At 61.0% G+C, this 17,741-nt stretch overlaps 2 protein-coding genes across 2 annotated transcripts in view; one reads left to right on the forward strand and one right to left on the reverse strand.

Annotated features, from left to right (window-relative positions):
• The first annotated feature begins 2,366 nt into the window (after positions 1-2,366).
• On the forward strand, positions 2,367-9,907 carry REC8 (REC8 meiotic recombination protein). Its single transcript, XM_026658425.1, has 19 exons — positions 2,367-2,422; positions 2,564-2,632; positions 3,067-3,209; positions 4,163-4,238; positions 4,652-4,766; positions 5,464-5,533; positions 6,265-6,344; positions 6,540-6,657; positions 6,756-6,819; positions 7,103-7,194; positions 7,274-7,365; positions 7,448-7,585; positions 8,286-8,352; positions 8,423-8,541; positions 8,780-8,828; positions 9,177-9,243; positions 9,314-9,421; positions 9,496-9,602; positions 9,816-9,907. Exons 1-19 carry the CDS (start codon positions 2,367-2,369, stop codon positions 9,905-9,907), a joined length of 1,722 nt encoding a protein of 573 aa, XP_026514210.1.
• A 1,693-nt stretch (positions 9,908-11,600) lies between these two features.
• Positions 11,601-17,741, reverse strand: part of IPO4 (importin 4) — an 11,751-nt gene continuing 5,610 nt past the window's right edge. The window contains exons 17-31 of the mRNA XM_029913081.1: positions 16,950-17,208; positions 16,762-16,873; positions 16,324-16,445; positions 16,053-16,130; positions 15,891-15,948; positions 15,591-15,696; positions 15,069-15,262; positions 14,809-14,862; positions 14,349-14,474; positions 13,845-14,053; positions 13,427-13,559; positions 13,095-13,199; positions 12,693-12,762; positions 12,416-12,547; positions 11,601-12,342 (exon numbers count right to left, since the gene is read on the reverse strand). Coding sequence (XP_029768941.1) covers positions 12,417-12,547; positions 12,693-12,762; positions 13,095-13,199; positions 13,427-13,559; positions 13,845-14,053; positions 14,349-14,474; positions 14,809-14,862; positions 15,069-15,262; positions 15,591-15,696; positions 15,891-15,948; positions 16,053-16,130; positions 16,324-16,445; positions 16,762-16,873; positions 16,950-17,208 — 1,757 coding nt within the window. The 3' untranslated portion in view covers positions 11,601-12,342; position 12,416. The remainder of the gene's footprint in view (positions 12,343-12,415; positions 12,548-12,692; positions 12,763-13,094; positions 13,200-13,426; positions 13,560-13,844; positions 14,054-14,348; positions 14,475-14,808; positions 14,863-15,068; positions 15,263-15,590; positions 15,697-15,890; positions 15,949-16,052; positions 16,131-16,323; positions 16,446-16,761; positions 16,874-16,949; positions 17,209-17,741) is intronic.

The following is a 17,741-nucleotide window of genomic DNA, read 5'->3' on the forward strand; positions in this document are numbered from 1 at the left end:
GACACGGGGGGCGTGGCTATTAACACCAGCTCCCCAGGCACGCAGCTCTAGTGAGCGAGAGAATTTACCTCAGTGAAAATTTAGCGGGAAAACCACTCCATCCCTCTGATTGGTCGCGCTGGATGGGCGGGAACGGTTATCATTGGCTGTGAGCGCTGTGAGGTCATCAGTCACTGTGGCAGGTTGTGGAGGGACTTCTGCGAAGGTAGACGCTAGAATCTCACGTGGTTCGGTCTCCTATTAGGTGGATCCTGATTGGTTGGGAGCTGAGGCGAGGGAGCGGTTGGGCCTGTCAGTCTCCGGGTGGGAAAGATCCCGCTGATTGGCTGGAGCCCTCAGCTCGCAAGGAGCCGCCGGAGCGTCGCAGTCTCCAGGGCCAGAGGGAAGATCCCCACGTGGCACCAGGATCCGGTGATTGGCTGGAGCACTAGAGCAGGCGCATCTTCCATTGGTGGAAGCACCGTAGGGCGGTTATAAAGGCAGAGGGCTGCGGCCAAACCCTGCCTCACTCTGGAGGGCGTGGGTGGAGGGCCAGGGTGGGAGGGGCTTAGCCTAGCAACCGCTGCCCGTGGCAACTCTAAGTTAATTAATAGCACCTCTAATTGTTTTAATTAATTAACACCCGCCTTAATAATCTATCCTAATTAGCTAATTACCATCGCCTCCCGTTTCGTTTGGACTAATTAGTTCATGAATAGCACACCTAATTATTCGTTGGATTAATTAGATAATTAACAGCGCCACTATTTGTCCATTGGATTAATTAATTCATTAGCAGCACCTCTGATTGTCAATTGGACAAATTAGCTAATTAACAACACTTCTGATTGTCCATTGGACTAATTAGCTCATTAATAGGGTCTCTAATTGTCTATTGGACTAATTAGTTGATTGACATCGCCTCCAATTGTTTTTGACTAATTAATTCATTAATAGCACCTCTAATTGTCCACTGGACTAATTTGTTAATAGTTTAAACTGATCACTGCTAATTAGCTAATTAATAGCACCTCTAGCTGTACAATTTCAAGAAATATTTCCTAGTATCTCACTGCTCTCTCCACTTCTAATTGTTCGTTCCCTACTTAATTAGTATTGCTGTTAATTGTTCTTTATAACCATTAGCTTATCTTCACTGATTACTAATAATATTGCTGTTAATAGCTAGTCTTTTTCATTAATTTACTAATATCACTGTTAATTTTCCTGTTCCCAAGCTTTATTAAAAGCAATTCTAATTGTTCATTGCCCTAATTAATGTATTAAAAAGTGTTAGTTGCTCTACATCATTAACCGATTAGCAGCACTGTTAATTGTCCAAATTCCCAATTAATTTATTCATATCACTGTTACTTTCTATTGTTCTTAATCGTACATCACTAATGTATTAATAGCACCAATAATTACACATCTCTTAATTAATGTATTCATAGTATCCCTTTCCAGTGTTTTTACTCTCATTAATAGCGTTGGTAAATTTTGTTCTCTGTCGTCAATCTTTTTTTTAACATCACAGTTAATTAGTTGGCTCCTCATTAAGAGAAGGATTCAAATCTGCTACCAATTGCCCATGTGATTTTTAACACAACTTCCTCCTCCTTTTTAATTAACCTAATTAAGCAACAGCATTACTATTTCATATAATGATTAATTAGAGTTTGCTCTTTATTAGACAAGGAAATCCACATCTGATTTCCCTTCACCAGCCTCGTTTTAACCCTATATCCTCATCCCTCTAATTAAATCCCATAATTCATTTTTAATATCCTAATTAATTGCTTCCGAGTTAAATGCCAAATTCCCTTCCCCTGGGCAGGTTTATCCCCAGCACCAATTGACCCATCTCAATAACCAAACCCCTCTGTTAATATTTAACATGTTTCTTCCTCTCATTAACCTCAAGTGTTAATTATTTTTTCTATAAAAAGTCATCTATTTGTGTCACCCAGTAGGTTTTAAAATCTTGATGCTTCAGGCAAAATATTTAGCTATCCATTCATTAGCTGCTAACAAGTTGGTTTTATTTAATTACTCTGCCTCTGAATTTTGACTTGTTTCAACAGTGGAACAAAAAAATCTCTGTTTTCCACCCAAAAAAACAACAACAGTTGATAGGATTTATTAAGGATTTACCACACAATTTGCAATATTTTGGGGTCCCACTAACTCTAGAAGATTCCTGGGGTGCTGCAGAATCCAGGATATTTGGGGGTTCAGCTGAATCTATAGGGTTTTTCAGGGTCCTATTGACTCTGTAGGATTTGTGAACGTCCCATTTCAGTAGTGGAGGAGCCTCATACAGGGTTCCAGGGTCTTTGAGGAGGGTGTTTTGGGGGTCCCCTTACCTCCCCCAGCCCAGCACCACCATGTTCTACTACCCCAATGTCCTGCAGCGCCATACAGGCCGCTTTGCCACCATCTGGTAATGCCCCTCATGCCATGATCTGGCCAAGGGGGAATACGGGAGGTGTATCTATTCTGGGGATCCAGGTGGGTGGATTGGGGGGATCTGGGGCAGGTGACCTCCTCACCTTCATTTTAACCCCCTTCTCCCTCATCCCAGGCTGGCAGCCACGGGTGGCACCAAGCTGGTGAAGAGGGAATATTTGAAAGTGAATGTGCCCCAAACATGGTGGGTGTCGTGGTGAGAGGGAGGGAGGGAGGAGAAATGGATGTCGGGGGGAGGAGATTGAATGGATGGAGCGGGAATGGAGGGCGGGAGGGATGGACGAGGGTAGGATCTAGAGGACGGGCTGGAGAAAGAGGGATGGATGGAGAGAATGGAGGGAGAGATGGATGGGTGGGGGCGGACAGAGAGATGAAGAGGAGGGTGGACAGAGAAAAGGAAAGAGGGATGAAGAGCGTGGATGGATGGGGTAGATGGAGGGATGAAGAGGAAAGTGAATGGAGGAATGGAAGGAGGGATGAAGATGGTGGATGGATGGAGGGATGAAGAGGACAGTGGAGGAAAGGAAGGAAGGATGAAGATGATGGAGGGATGAAGAGGAGGATGGATAGAAGCACTGACTCTCTCTCTCTCATTCCCATTGGCATGGGTCGGCGCAGCGAAGAAATCCTGTCCTACATTCTGGTGCAGGCCCCACCGCCCACGCCCTCTGCCCCCCGGCCCCGCTTCTCCCTCTATCTCTCTGCCCAGCTGCAGTATGGTGTGGTGCGGGTCTACAGCCGACAGTGCCACTACCTCATCGGTGAGTGCCCTCCAAAAAACCCCACCATCCCAGCTGGCCCCACCGCCTCCATTCCCCAGTTCAGCCCAGCAGGAGGGTTGGGAGGGCATGTTGGGGGAATGGAGAGACAGCTGGTGTGATGTTGCCAAGGCAACAACTCTCAATTGGGGGGGTCATGCCCCCCAGAGGCGTCCCACTCCAATTTCAAGGCCCCCTGCTCCCACTTCTCACCCCCTTGGTGAGACACCTCTCACTATAAGCGCCAGATTTTGGGGAACAACCCCTCGGACCCACCCATTTCCACCCCCCCTCCAAAAAATATTTAAATTTGCTGAAAAGTTCCAAAAATCAATTTCCCATCCAACTCTAGCCTCAACCTGAAATTGGTGTGAAACTGGTTTAGCTAAATAGGTGTGTGGATGCTCTTAATTTGGATTAAGAGCCATCGATGGCGAGGTGACTGATGCAGATTCAGGCAGCCAGAGCTGCACTCAGCAATGGCCCCAGTGGAGTACTGAAGCGGTTTAGCAGAAGGGGATGTAGATGCCCTTAATTCACTTCCAACTGAGCCTGGGTTGGGTTTAGGAACTAGTTTAAAACACCATGTAGACAAGCCCTGGGGGTGGTCTAGATTTGTCCCCCTGCTGTGTATCCCCTCCAACCCCCGATCTCACACCCACCGTCTAGAGGAACTCCAGGCCCTCCAACCTCCCACCCCTGCCTGCCCCCAGAAGAGATCCAGCCCCCCAATCTCACCCCCACCCCCTGCTTGCCCCCCAGAAGAGATCCAGCCCCCCCAATCTCACCCCCACCCTCTGCTTGCCCCCCAGAGGAGATCCAGGCCTCCCATCTCACCCCATCCCCTGCCTGCCCCGCAGAGGAGAAGCAGCCCCCCATCTCACCCCCACCCCCTGCCTGCCCCCCAGAGAAGATTCAGCCCCCTGTCTCACCCCCACCCCCTGCCTGCCCCCCAGAGGAGATCCAGCACACCTTGGAGCGCCTGAGCAGGGCCCAGCAGCAGATCCGCATCGACATGGGGGACCTTGAACAGTGAGTCATGGGGAGAGGGCTGGGGCCCCCCATAACTCCTGGGACACTCCTGAACCCCCATAGCACCTAGGATATGCCTGGAATCCCTCCCCCGGGTCGGGGCATCAGTATGGAGATGGGAGGCCAATTGGCAAGGGAGAGGCCATGGGGGGAGCATAGCAGTGGTGAGGGGTCAGTACAGAGGAGGAGATTAGTGGGGGAGGGGAGTAGAGGAAGGGGGGCTCAGTAGCGGGTTGGGGACTCAGTGGGGGGTAGGAAAAGGTCCTGGTGAGATTGTGGGGACCAGTTCGGGGGACGGGGGGGCTTTGGGGGTGGCAGGAGGGCTGTGTGGGGGTCGGGGGGCTGTGAGGGGAGCAGGGGTCTTTGGGGGGGTCACTCTCTCTCTCTGGGCTCTGACCCCCATTTACCCCCAGGCCGGGGCTGCTGCTCCCCGACAACCTGTTATTGATGGAGGCCTTAGAGGATGCGCCCGACCCCTTCTTCGGGGTGATGGAGCCGCCGCTGCCCAGCCCCACTGACATCCCACAGGTGCCCCCCCGTGCTCCGCCTGCCCAGCCCCATTGACATCCCACAGGTGCCCCCCATACTCCACCTGCCCAGCCCCACTGACATCCCACAGATACCCCCTGTATTCCCGCTGCCCAGCCCCACTGACATCCCACAGGTACCCCCTGTGCTCCCACTGCCCAGCCCCACTGACATCCCACAGGTGCCCCCCCGTGCTCTACCTGCCCAGCCCCACTGACATCCCACAGGTGTCCCCCCATACTCCGACTGACCAGCCCCACTGACATCCCACAGGTACCCCCCGTACTCCCGCTGCCCAGCACCACTGACATCCCACAGGTCCCCCTCCCGTGCTCTGCCTGCCCATCCCCATTGTCATCCCACAGGTGCCCCCCATACTCCACCTGCCCAGCCCCACTGACATCCCACAGGTACCCCCATACTCTGCCTGCCCAGCCCCACTGACATCCCACAGGTACCCCCATACTCTGCCTGCCCAGCCCCACTGACATCCCACAGGTACCCCCATACTCCGACTGCCCAGCCCCACTGACATCCCTCATGTGCCCCCAGTGCCTCTGCTGCCCATGCCCCCATCCCACAGCAACAGCAATGAGGCCCCCCCAGCCTGTCTCCCCCTCCTTTGTGACTATCTCCAGGCCTCCCCTCTGGGGTCATGGGGGGATGGGGCTGACCTGTGACATTGCTTCACCCCCAGATTCGATGTATTCTGGAGGCTCCCACCCCCCCAGAGAGACCAGCCCCATCCCCCCGGCGCAGGAGGGCAGGTGAGTCTGTGGGTTGTGGGGAAGGGGGGATGGTATGGATGGAGTCCCAGTGCAACCCGTATCCTACTCTAACCAGTAACCACAGCTTCCCAGTATAACCAGTAACCACCGTGTCCCAGCATAACCAGTAACCACAGAATCCCTGTATAACCAGTAACCACCATGTCCCAGCATAACCAGTAACCTCAGAATCCCTGTATAACCAGAAACCACCATGTCCCAGCATAACCAGTAATCACAGAATCCCTGTATAACCAGTAACCACCGTGTCCCAGCATAACCAGTAACCACTGTGTCCCAGTATAACCAGGACATTCTGGCTTCCCAGTGTAGCTGGTGATGTCAGCATCCTGGCATGACCAGTGTAACCTAACAATGCCAGTAGCCCAGTACAGCTGGTATCCCAGTGTAACCAGTATACCCACTGTCCCAGTATAACCAGTAAGCCCAGGGCCCCCACATATCTGATGTAACCAGTGGCCCAGTATAACCCCAGTAAAGTCATCTTACTGTACCCGGTGCCCCACTCCCAGTTCATCCCAGTGTAACCAGTAACCCCAGGCTCGCCCAGCCCAGCTAGTCTCCCTGGCCCCCCGAACCCTCCTTTCTAATGCCCCCAAGATCTGGTCTGATGTCATTGCCCCCCCACATTTCCCCAGGGCTCTGTGGGGGTGGGTGGGAATCAGGGTGGGAGTTAATCCCCAGCTCACCCCCTCTCTCACCCCACCCAGAAGCACCTCCCATCACGGTTGTGTCCCCCGAAATCATCACCATGAAGGAGGTGGAGCCCATCATGCTGCTGGAAATCGAGGTGTGGGGGGAACCATGGGGGCTGGGATCTGGGCGGAAATGTGGGGGAATCTCGGGATTATGGGGGGTCTGGGATCGGGGGCAGCCTAGGGGAACCAGGCCTTGGGGGGCTGGGATCTCAGCGTAGGGTTATAGGGGATATGGGACGTGGGGGGGCATATCCACAATGTGACACTCCCTTTCTCCCCCCACACAGGGCGAGCGCGACCTCCCGGAGATCACAGCACGCGAGATCGACCTGCTGGCCGAGCAGGAGGACTTCGTCCTGCCCCCCGCCTCACCCCGCGCCCCCCCCAGGAGACGCCCCATGGAAGGTGGGGGAGGCCACAGGGATCCTGGGGGGCTGGGGAGGGGGGGCAAGGGGCTCATCCCGCCACCCCAGCCCCATCTCACGCCTCCTTCTCCCCTCCAGAGCTGGAAGAGGAGATGAGAGCCCGGGAGGCCGAGATCACGGCCAGACTGTCACCCCCAACCCGGTAAGGGGGCAGGCGTGGAGCATCCCCTCTAGGGCACGCCAGCCCCAGGGCGGGGTGAGGTTGGCTGGGGGGCTTGGGTCCTTTCCCCTCTAGTGAGCACCGGGGTGGGGTTAGCTGGGGGTGGGGAATGGGGCACAGGGCCTTTCCCCACTAGGGGGCGCCGGGGTGGGGCTGGCTGGGGGCGGGGAATGGGGGTCGGGGTCTTTCCCGTCTAGGGGGCGCCTGGATGGGGCTGGCCGGGGGCAGGGAATGGGGGTCGGGGTCTTACCGTCTCTCCCCATAGGGTGGGTGAGGAGCTCCCAGCCGAGGTGGAGACCCCCATCCTGCCCGAGGAGCTGGCCCGGCTGCCGAAGGAGGAGCTACCCCCACCCCCCGGTGAGTGTGGGGCATGAGGGGGGGGAGGGTCGAGGGGGGTCTCCAGCCTCTAACTCTTGCTCTGGGTTCTGCCCCACAGAGCTGAGCCCCCCGAGGGAGCCAGGACTGCCGCCCCCTCCCCCATCCCCAGCTGTGACCCCCAGGGTGACGCGCCCCCCAAGCAGCCCGAAGGTAAGTAGGGGGCCTGGGCTAGCCGATGGCCTCTCCTGGGCAGGGTGCCCCTGGCTCACCCGTGCCCCCCTGTGCCCCACAGCTGGAGCTGGCCGTGTACGAACCGGCCCCACCGCGCACCCCCCGGCGCCAGCTCCGCTTCCTGGACGAGGTGACCCAGATCCCTCGGGACCAGTTCAAGAAACAGATCCTGGATGTGCGGGCCCAGTGCCGGCCCCTGGTGAGTGCTGCCCCCCGGCAAGTCCCAGTCCCCCGGCGAGTCCCAGTCCCCCAGCGAGTGCCGGCCCCTGGTGAGTGCCAGTCCCCCCGGCAAGTCCCAGCCTTCCAGCGAGTCCCTGTCCCCCCAATGAATGCCGGCCCCCCTGGTGCGTCCCAGTCCCCTTGGCGAGTCCCAGTCCCCCGGCGAGTCCCAGCCTTCCAGCGAGTCCCTGTCCCCCCAGCGAGTCCCAGTCCCCCCAGTGAATGCCGGCCCCCCTGGTGAGCCCCAGTCCCCCCGGCGAGTTCCAGCCTTCCAGCGAGTCCCTGTCCCCCCAGTGAATGCCGGCCCCCTGGCGAGCCCCAGTCCCCCTGGCGCGTCCCGGCCCCCTGGCGCGTCCCGGTCCCCTGGCGAGTCCCAGTTCCCCCGGCGAGTGCCGCCCCCCCGGTGAGCCCCAGTCCCCCCGGCGAGTCCCAGTCCCTCTGATGAGTCCCGGCCCCCCAGCGAGTCCCAGTCCCCCAGCGAGAGCCGGCCCCTGGTGAGCCCCAGTCTCCCCCGGCGAGTCCCAGGCCCCCGGTGAGTGCCGGCCCCTGGTGAGTCCCGGCCCCCCGGCGAGTGTCAGCCCTCGGGCACGAACCACTAACTCCCACTCTCCTCCCTGAGCTGGGAGAGAACCCAGGCGTCCTGGCTCCCAGCCCCCCAACTCCATCTGTCTCTGCTCCAGGTGGTGGTGGAGGTGCCAGCCCGGCAGCGCAGGACCCCAGCGGAGCTGCTAAGAGCCCCCACATATGGTGAGTGCCCCCCCGCTCCCTCGGTCCCCACGCTGGGTCCCTACCCCCCTCACCCTGTCTGTGCCCCCAGGCTGGCTGCCCCCCGAGCTGCTCGCCCTGTGGCAGCGCTGCGCCGTCCTGCAGCCTGTGGACTACGCGGCGCTCTGGGCCGAGGAGGAGAGAAAAGAAGAGCCAATCAGCGAACTGGAGGTACCTGGGGCCCCCCGGCAGCCCCCGCTCTAACCCCTGGACTCCACTGGCCGCCCAGAGCCCGGGAGAGAACCCAGGAGTCTGGGCTCCCAGCCCCCCTCCCTGGCTCTATTCCCTAGCCCCCACTCTCCTGCGAGAGCCGGGGAGAGAACCCAGGAGTCTGGCCTCCCAGGCCCCCTGCTCTAACCACTGGACCCCACTCCCCTTCCCGGGCTGTGAGTGTCCCCCTCTTTTGTAGGTTGCACGTGAGGCCCTAGAGCCCAGCATCCCTGTGATGGTCTCCTCAGGTGAGTTGCTCATGTGGGGGCAGGGGCAACATTCTGCAGGGAGGTGGACAGGGGACTTGGCTGGGGGCACCATGCCACAAGGAGGGGACCAAGTGGGCTCGGTGGAAGGGGGCTGCATTGTAGGGACATGGTCGGGGGCTCAAGGGAAGGAGCTACAGGGGGCACCGTGCCCCAGGGAGGGCGCGCTGTAGGGACATGGGCAGGTGGCTCACCTGGGAGTGCAGGGAGGGAGCTAGAGGGGGCACTGTGCCCCAGGGAGGGGCTCTGGGGCCGTCTCTCCCCTACACCAGCAAGGGCAGTGTGGGTGGCAGTCAGCACTGACCAACCCCTGCTCCTGGCCCCTCGCAGAGATCTCCCTGGAGACCACTGAGGAGGAGGTGCCACGCCCCAGCCTGGTGACCCCCGAGGAGAGAAGGTGAGACCCCAATGGGGGGGCAGGGGTATAGGCCCCCAGGACCCCTATTAACCCTCTGCCCTGTCCCCAGGCTGGTGCCGGAGCCCGAGGAGGCCCTGCCAATCGTCCCCGAGCTGCCTGAAGTCAGCCTGGAGCTGCCCCCTGACAGAGACTTGATCACTCTGGAGTACATCCGCAGGTGGGCCGGGGCCTGGCACTGGGTGCGGGAGGGTCGGACTCCTGGGTTCTACGCCAGCTCTGTCTCCCCTCCAGGCTGGTGGCCGCAGAGCTGGAGCAAGTCGGGGAGACAGATTTCCGGTCCCTGGTGCCCACCACGACCTCACGCAGCATCGCCAGCCGCATCTTCTACCTCTGCCTCGGTGAGTGGGGCCCTGCTGCCCCCTGCCAGCGGGTTGGGCTCTAGTGGGTGTGGGGTCCTGCTGCCCCCTGCCACTGGGTTGGGCTCTAGTGGGTGTGGGGCCCTGCCGTCCCCTACTGACCGGGTGAGCCCCCGTCGGGGTGGGGCCCTGCTGGTAGGTGAGCCCTGGTGGGTGTGTTGGCATCAGCCCTAACTCCTCCCCCCTCTCTTGCAGTTCTCTGTGGGCTCCAGTTCCTGCAGCTAGACCAGACCGAGCCCTACGGGCCGATTCTCCTCAAACGTGGGGCCCGATTCCGTTCGGGCTAGGGCCCCTGCCCGGGGGAGAAGAGGCTCCCCACGGCTGAATGGGTCTCTCCCCTCCCCCCGGTTACAAATCTGTTCTAATTAAAGTGTTTTGCCAGCAACCTGCCCCCTGAGTTATTTGGGGGCAGCGGGAGCAGGTGCTTTTTCCTTTCATCTAGTGTTGAGACCCCAAACTCAGACCCCTCCCCGCACCAGCAAAAGGGAGGCCAAGCATCGCCCCAGCCCCCCCTTGGGACTGAGCAGCCCCCTTTCCTTTCTCACCTGCCCCCCTCGCAGGAGGGGGCAGACCTTAGGCTCACCATCTCCATGTCCCCTCGGTAACAGGGTGTGACGAACTGGGACTGTTCTTACTGTGGTCGGGGAATGCTGACAGAGGAGTGTGGCTGGGATGGTCTGCATTGGGGGATGGGAGACTGACTGGAAATACCTGAGCCTGTAACATGAGAACCCAGGAGGGGGCTGGGACCAGGTGACACCTTTGCCCAGAGACTGAACAAAGGCTGTGGGTGGGGTCGCTGAAGGCAGAGTCTGGGAAGCTGGCTGGTGAGGTGGCTGGAAGGCAGGGAGGGCTCTGACCCCAGGAGGTGGACTGGGGTGCCCAAGGACCCCAAGATGGACCCATCTGTGGGGTATCCTGTTGTCTGTGCCTGTAAGACCTGTCTGGGACTGTATTCCTGTCGTCTAAATAAACCTTCTGCTTTACTGGCTGGCTGAGAGTCATGGTGAATCACAGGAAGCCGGGGGTGCAGGGCCCTGAGTCCCCCATACTCCGTGACACAGGGGATGAGTCTTTCGCCCCACCCCCTCCCTACCTCCTTTTCCCCAACCTGAAGGTTCATGCCCCCAATCCCAAAGAGACCCGCTGTCTCAGGCAAACGTTATTTTATTCCAAGGTATAGAATATAGATTTTTCTCTCATCAAAAAACAACAACAACCGTCAAAGAGGTATTAAATACAGGAATAGGGGGTATTGCTCAGACCTAGAACCACCCCAAAACACCACCAGCACTAAGCGTGTTGGCTACTCTGGTAGGGGTAGAACATCAGCCGAGTGAACAACCAGACTTAAATACACCTGGCCGGCGGCAGGTGAAAAGTAAAATCACAGGTGAACTGATTAAGAAACAGTATGGAAACCACTTCTCAAGGTGAAAACATACAGGGAGAGCAGACTGGCACTGAGACAATACCACCCTCGAGGTGATAGGTGAAGATACAGCCGGACCACTCACCCTGTGATTGAATTCTCCCCATGCCATTGGAAGATACAGTCCAACATATTAATGTTGAGGCTGAAACCCTGCTGTAGATAGCGGGTGAAGAAATACAGGCGGCCTAGATGACAATGCAACTCAGGCTCACCCCTGCAGTGGGGGAGGGATGAAACAGGCACACTGGTTCACACTTGGAAGTCAACTCCTCCATAGGATGAATAACAGCTATGCGTGAAATGGGTAACAGCAAGACAGACTCGCATGTGAGATGCTGGTTAGTGAAAAGCTACAGGCAAACTGAGCAAAGAAATCTCCTCTTGTTTTGGCTGGGGGTGACAAACCAACAGGCGAACCGGGGTAACTACAGGATTCAGACTCCCTGCAGCCATGGTGGGTGAAAGAACAGGTGAGGTGGTTGCACAGCCAGACAAAATCCTCCTTCTTGGCAACAGTGAAGCAGCTGAATATGGTCATCTCATGAGTGTGCTAGGTGAAAAAAACTACAAGTGAACCAGTTAGTGATGCAACTCCCAGCAGCAGAGGAAGAATAAATACAGGCAAGCAACGGGATCCAAAAACTACAGGCCAACTGGATAACAATGAGACTAATACCCCCCTCTTTAGGGCAGCAACAATTACAGGTGAGACTGCCCCTCAAATCCACGGTGAAATACATGGGAGGATCCTGTTCAATACCATGACGATGGTGCTAACCACCGACAGAACCAGATCACAATATGACTTGGTATTTTCCCCCCACACCAGTGCTGCATAGAGGCGGAAGAAGGATCAAACACCGTAACTGAAGTCCTCCTCCCACTGGTGACAGGTACAGGCAGAATCCATTCATACCACATCTCTAATTCGCTCTTACATTGGTGGAGGAAATCAAACTACAGGCAGCCCTGGTGAATGACGGGAGCTATCCCCTCCACGTGGGCAGTGGGTGAAAGTTACAGGCAACTGGTGACCAAACAGTACTCGGATCCCTCCTCCACAGTGATGGCGAGTGAGAAGACAGGCGGAGCAGACGAGACCACAAACTGAGTCCTCTCCGCGATGGTGTTGGATACAGGCAGACAGTTCAATCATATGCTCCGAAGGGCCTCCCCAGTGATGAGAACAATCTGGGGGGCCCAGAGTTGGCCATTTGGGGGGAGAACAGGCAGAGGGGGCTTGACTGTACTCGCCAGGGGTCACTTGAGCAAGGAGGGGCCGTGTCCCTGGAGGGGAAAGAAGGTGCAGTGAGAGTCGTTCTCGGCAGGACCCCCCACCTCCTCGTCCCGCCGCACTCACCTCACGCTGAGCCGAGGGCCCCGCTGATACGGGCGCTGGCGTCAGGGGGCAGGGCCAGCAGGGCCGCCTGGAACTCCGTGGGGCAGCGGGCGGAGAGATGCCGCAGCAAGGAGAGAAGGGAGACCTGGGCATCTGGGGGGAGCCGGGGGGTTAGATGGGAGAGACACCCTCAGGATCCCACACCCCAAGGCAGGGGAAGGTGAGGGGGAAGAGACACCCCCTCTTGCTCAATGGCGGGATCCCCAGCCCCCTCCCTTTCAGACACCCCCCAACTTACCTGCCGGGAGATGGTCGGTCCCCAAGACAGTGCTACTGGCCCGCACCACCTCCCCCACCTGCTGCAGCACCTGGGGGGGACGGGACAGCGGTGAGACCCCGATTTCCCCCCAATACCCTCATCCTGTCACCCACTGGAGAACCCCCCCATCACCCCCCCACCTGAAGGGGAGACGCCTCTCTGCACAGTGTTCTGCCCCCCACTGCGGTTCACACCCCCAAACCCCCTTAGTCACAGGGATTTAACCCTCCCAAACCCCCAGATAAGAGCCCCCAAAAGACCCCTCGCTCCTGGAACAGGGACCCCCACAGCCCACCCAAATCCCCTCCCCAGATCAGTCCCCATCAACCACTGGAACAGGAGCCCCCCCAGCCTGCCTCCAGGCCCCCCATGGGGCGGTACCTGCTGGGGGGCGTTCTCGTACAGGAAACTGATGCAGCGGAAAACGGTTTTATTCTCCTCAAAATCCTCCGTGAGGGGCAGGGAGCGGAGCAGGGCGGGGAACACCTGGGGGGAGACCCCGTTAGACAGATCCCCCGCTAGCCCCCCGGCCAGCAGGGGCCAGCCCCCCTAGAGGGACAAGGCCCCGCCCCCCCCGCCAGCCAGAGCCCCCTAGAGAGGAAAGGCCCCGCCCCCCACCAACCGGTGCCCCCTAGAGGGGCAAGGCTCCACGCCCCATTCCCTGCCCCCCATTCCCCGCCTCACTGGGAAAGCCCCCCATCGTGCCCCCTCACCTGGCTGAGGGGCAAGGCCTGGGGCTGGCTCAGGACCATGCGGGCGACGGCCCCACAGACGTTGTCCCGGACGCGGGCGCTCGGCTCCTGGGCGCTGCCCCCCGCCAGCAAGGCCAGGATCTTAGGGTAGTGTCTGGGGGGGCGGGGGTTAAGGAAAAGGGGAGCAGCAAGGGACCCTCCCTCCAAACCACCCCACAGCCTCTCACCCCCATGTACCCCTGGCCTCCCCACAGCAGAGACCCCCCAGGTCAGACCCCCCCCCTCAGATGATACCCCTCTCCCTGCCCCCCCAACTCCCTCTTGGCCCCCAACCCATCCACCTAGATGACCCCTAGTAACCTGCATAACCCCCATGCAGCCCCCGCCATGGGTCAGGCCGCCCCCCACATCCCGCAGCCCCCGCCGTGGGTCAGGATACGGGAGCAGGGCCTCCCCGCCATGCTCGGCCAGCACCCCCAGCGCAAAGACGCCGTTGCTGCGCACTTCGGGGTCGGAGTCCCGGGCGGCCCCCAGGAAGGGGGGAAGGAGCCGGGGCACAAAGGGGGCTGTGGCCCGGCCCAGCCCCCCCAGCGTCTCCGCCAGCGTCCCCACAGCGAAGGAGCGCTCCGCCACCGAGCAGCTGGGCTTCTGGGGGGAGAGCGAGGGGGGCCCGGATGCCTGGGTTCAGCAGGGGGAGCCCACAGCCACCCGGGTTCAGTGGCGCGGAGGAAACCTGCCTGGACCCCTAGGTCTCTGGGGGCGGGTGGGGGGGAGGGGCAATTGTGCCCGGACACCTGGGTCCCCGGGGGTGGTGGGGCAATGGGAGAAGGGGGAACCAGCCTGGACACCTGGGTCCCCATGGGGTGTGGGGTCAGAAAGGGGGAACCAGCTCAGATGCCTGGGTCCCCGGAGGGGGGGGCGGGGGGGGGGCGCAGACACTCACCATTTTGTTGAGCAGCAGGGGCAGGAAGCCGGCGAAATACGGGGCGAAGGTGTCGCCCCCTGCAGCCATGGCCAGAGCGGGGATCCCCTCCCCCGCGTACTCCAGCAGCATGGCGTCGTACTCCGCCTGGGGGGAGCGGGGGTGAGCCCAGCTGCACCCCACAGGTCCTGCCCCCCCAAAGCCCTCCGCCCTGCAATCCCATGGCCCCCCAGAAGCCCGAACAACCCCTCTGACTCCATCCCAAAATCCCCTGCCCCCCTAAATCCCCCACCACCCCCCAGCCCCCACCCTGCACCCCCCAGAATCCCTGACTACCCCTCCGACCCCCAGTTCCCAAATCCCCCGACCTGCAGCCCCCACCTACCAGCAACCCCCCAGAGCCCCCATTTCTTCCTCCCCTGCCCCCCGATCTCCAGCCCCTCTGCTCCATGCAGCCCCACATAGCCCCCAACCAGGACACCTGCTCTTCATCCTCCTCATCTTCCTCGTCCAAGCCGTCGTCCTGGCAAGCCGTCTGGGGGGATGGGGGGAGAGAAGAGAGCTCAGTACTGGGACCCCCAAACGCCCCTTTCCGTGTCCCGTCCCCCCCCCCCCCGCCCCCCCCGCTCCCCCCCGCCCCCCATGCCCCAGCCCCCCAGTCAGCCGGTCCTCCCGCCCGAGCCCTCTACGTTCCACCCCCCTCCCAGAGGGGAAAGGCCCCGTGTCCCCCCTGGCCAGTACCTTCCTCTCCAGCACGGCGCGAAGGGCCCCACAGAGCTCGGCCAGGCGCCCCGGGCTCCGCAGCGCCTCCTGCCGGCAGGCGGTGAGCACCGCGCCCAACGCCTCCAGCACCGCCATGGCCACCAGCCGCTCCCGCTCCCGGTGCACGCCCCGCGCCATGGCCGGCAGCGCCAGGCCCAGCAGCCGCTGCAGCGCTGGGAGGGGGAGGGGGGGGGGAAGGGGGAACGACACGGGGATCAGTGCAGGGCTCCGAGCTCCCCCGACCCTGCACGCTTCCCACCCCTGCCCCTGGGCTGTGAGCTTCCCCCACGGTGCCCCACAAGCTCCCCCCGCCCTGCAAGCTTCCCATCCCGGCCCCGGGGCTGCGAGCTTCCCCCTGCAGTGACCCGCCCTTCCCCAGCCCCCACAAACCCCCCCGCTGACCCTGGGGCTGCGAGCTACCCCCGGCGGTGCACCCGTGTTCTCCCCAGCCCAGCAACATCCCAAATCCCAGGGCTGTGACCACCCCTTCCCCCAACTCACCGGCGGCGTGGGGCTCAGAAGGGTCCCGCTCGCAGACCCGGTGCAGCGCGATGCAAAACTGGCCAAGGGCTTCGTAGGCGGCTTTCCGGACCCCCAGGTGGGGGAACTGGAGGGAGAGGGGAAGTTGAGGCGGGGGGTCACAGCTCCCTGCTCCCCCCATTACCCCATCGGCTCCCCCCAGCGCATCACCCCGGATCAGCGAGGAAAGGGTTAACCCTGAGCCCCCCCAGCCTGCGCCCCCACCCCCTATCGCTAACCCCCCGCTGCCCCCCAAATCCTCCCCTCCCCCTCCCCGGCTACCTCCAGCAGCTGGAAGACCTCCGGGACGCAGCTCTCCAGGTAGGGCAGGAAGGTGACACTGGGACAGACGGACGGACGGGTTAGGCCCCCGGAGATACAGCCCCCCCGGCCCCCAGACCCCCTCCCCCCAGGGCAGCCACCCCAAGACACACACCCCCATACCTGGCGTTCACCGCGATCTCCCCCAGGGCGGCGCAAGCGTCCTCCTTCTCATCCACGTAGGCGCTTTCCACGCTCAGCCTGGGGGGGCGGGGGGGGGGCAGGGTCAGACGGGGGGCCTCCCCCCAAGTGCCCCTCCCACACCTCAGCCCCACTGGCCCCCCTTCCCCAGCCCCCCGACTCCACCCCCACCCAGGGCTCCCCCCCCCACCCCTCAGCCCCTCCCCGGGGCTCCCCCACCTCAAAGCTCCCCCCCAGCTCAGCCCCCCCATACCCGAATAGCTCTTCCTCCTCCTCGTCGTCGTCCTCCCCGTCCAGATCTTCCTCCCCCTCCACCTCGGCCTCCTCTTCCTCATCTTCGAACAGCAGGAAGGAGCTGGTGTCCCCAGCAGGGGGCTGGGGGCGACGGGGGCAGGTCATGACACGATAGGGGGCATTTCCCCTTCCCCCAACACCCCCCGGTGCCCCCCAGCCTGAGTCCCTTCCCCCACGCCCCGGCTTGCAGGAGCACCGCTGTGGGGAAGCTCGCAGCCCCAAGGTCCCCTCCTCCACCTAGCCAGCAGGGGCACGGCCTGGGGGGGGGCACTCCCTTCTCCGAGGCACAGCCAGGGGGTCGTGGTGGTGGGGGGAGACGACGATGCCCCGAGGCCGGCCAGGGGCACTGTTTGGGGGGAAGCTCGCAGCCCTGGAGGAGCGGAGGCAGGGGACTCACCACAAGGCCCTCAGTGGATTTGAGGGAGTAGAGAAGCAGGGTGGTGATCCGGGGCAGATGGGGGGCCAGGTCGTCCCCCATGGCACAGGAGAGCGCGGCGAAGAGGCTGTACCTGGGGGGAGACGGGGGTCAGGGGCTGCAGGTCGGGGGGGGGCACCACCCGGGGGAGGCGGAGGGGGGTCACTCACGTGCAGCGCCGTAGGTCGGGGTCGTCCTGCCCCTCGGCCAGGCCCAGCCCCAGCTGGCAGCTCTCCTCCGCCAGGGGTCCCACTACCTCACGCCCCAGCGCCCGCACCAGCACCCCCAGCGTCTCTGCGGGGGAGGGGAGCGTCAGACACCGCGGCTGTGGGGGGCGGCACTCACCCACAGCCAGGCACTGCAGGGGGCGCTGCTCCTGGGTGGTGGCGGGGGCAGGGCTAGGGACTGGTGGGGGGCTGGGGAGGTTGGCTTAGGGGGCAGGGTTAGGGGGTCACTGTGACAAAGTGGGAATGTTCTTAATGTTCTCTCTGAATACTCTGTGGGTGTCTCAGTTTCCCCTATGCAGTTCTTAAGGATCTAGGTGGGGGGGATCAGGGGTGTGATTGGTGCAGAGCCCTAGAGGGCAGGTGTGATGGTGTCTGCACAGCGAATGGCCGACGCCCTGTCTCCTGGCAACCGATGGCCTGGGCCCCTCCCTGCAAGGTGCCAAGTGAAGGTGCTGGAGAACAAAGGGCTCAGGTGACCTAGCCCGGAAAGAGACAAAGGCAGGGGAGGGGCTCGAGATTTCAGTTGGGAGCTGGCTGGGGAAACAGGAGGGCCCAGGTGCTCTGGGGCTGGAGCACCCACGGGGAAAACTTGGTGGGAGCTGCAGCGCCCCGCCCCCAGCCCAGCTCACCTCCGCCTCCTCCCTACAAGCTCTGTACTATGCTGTGTTCCTGTCGGCTAATAAACCTTCTGTGTTACTGGCTGGCTGAGAGTCCCGGTGAATCGCAGGAAGTGAT

Source organism: Terrapene carolina, unplaced genomic scaffold (assembly GCF_002925995.2).
Source record: "Terrapene carolina triunguis isolate 2854851 unplaced genomic scaffold, T_m_triunguis-2.0 Scaffold444, whole genome shotgun sequence".
Lineage (NCBI taxonomy): Eukaryota > Metazoa > Chordata > Testudines > Emydidae > Terrapene > Terrapene triunguis.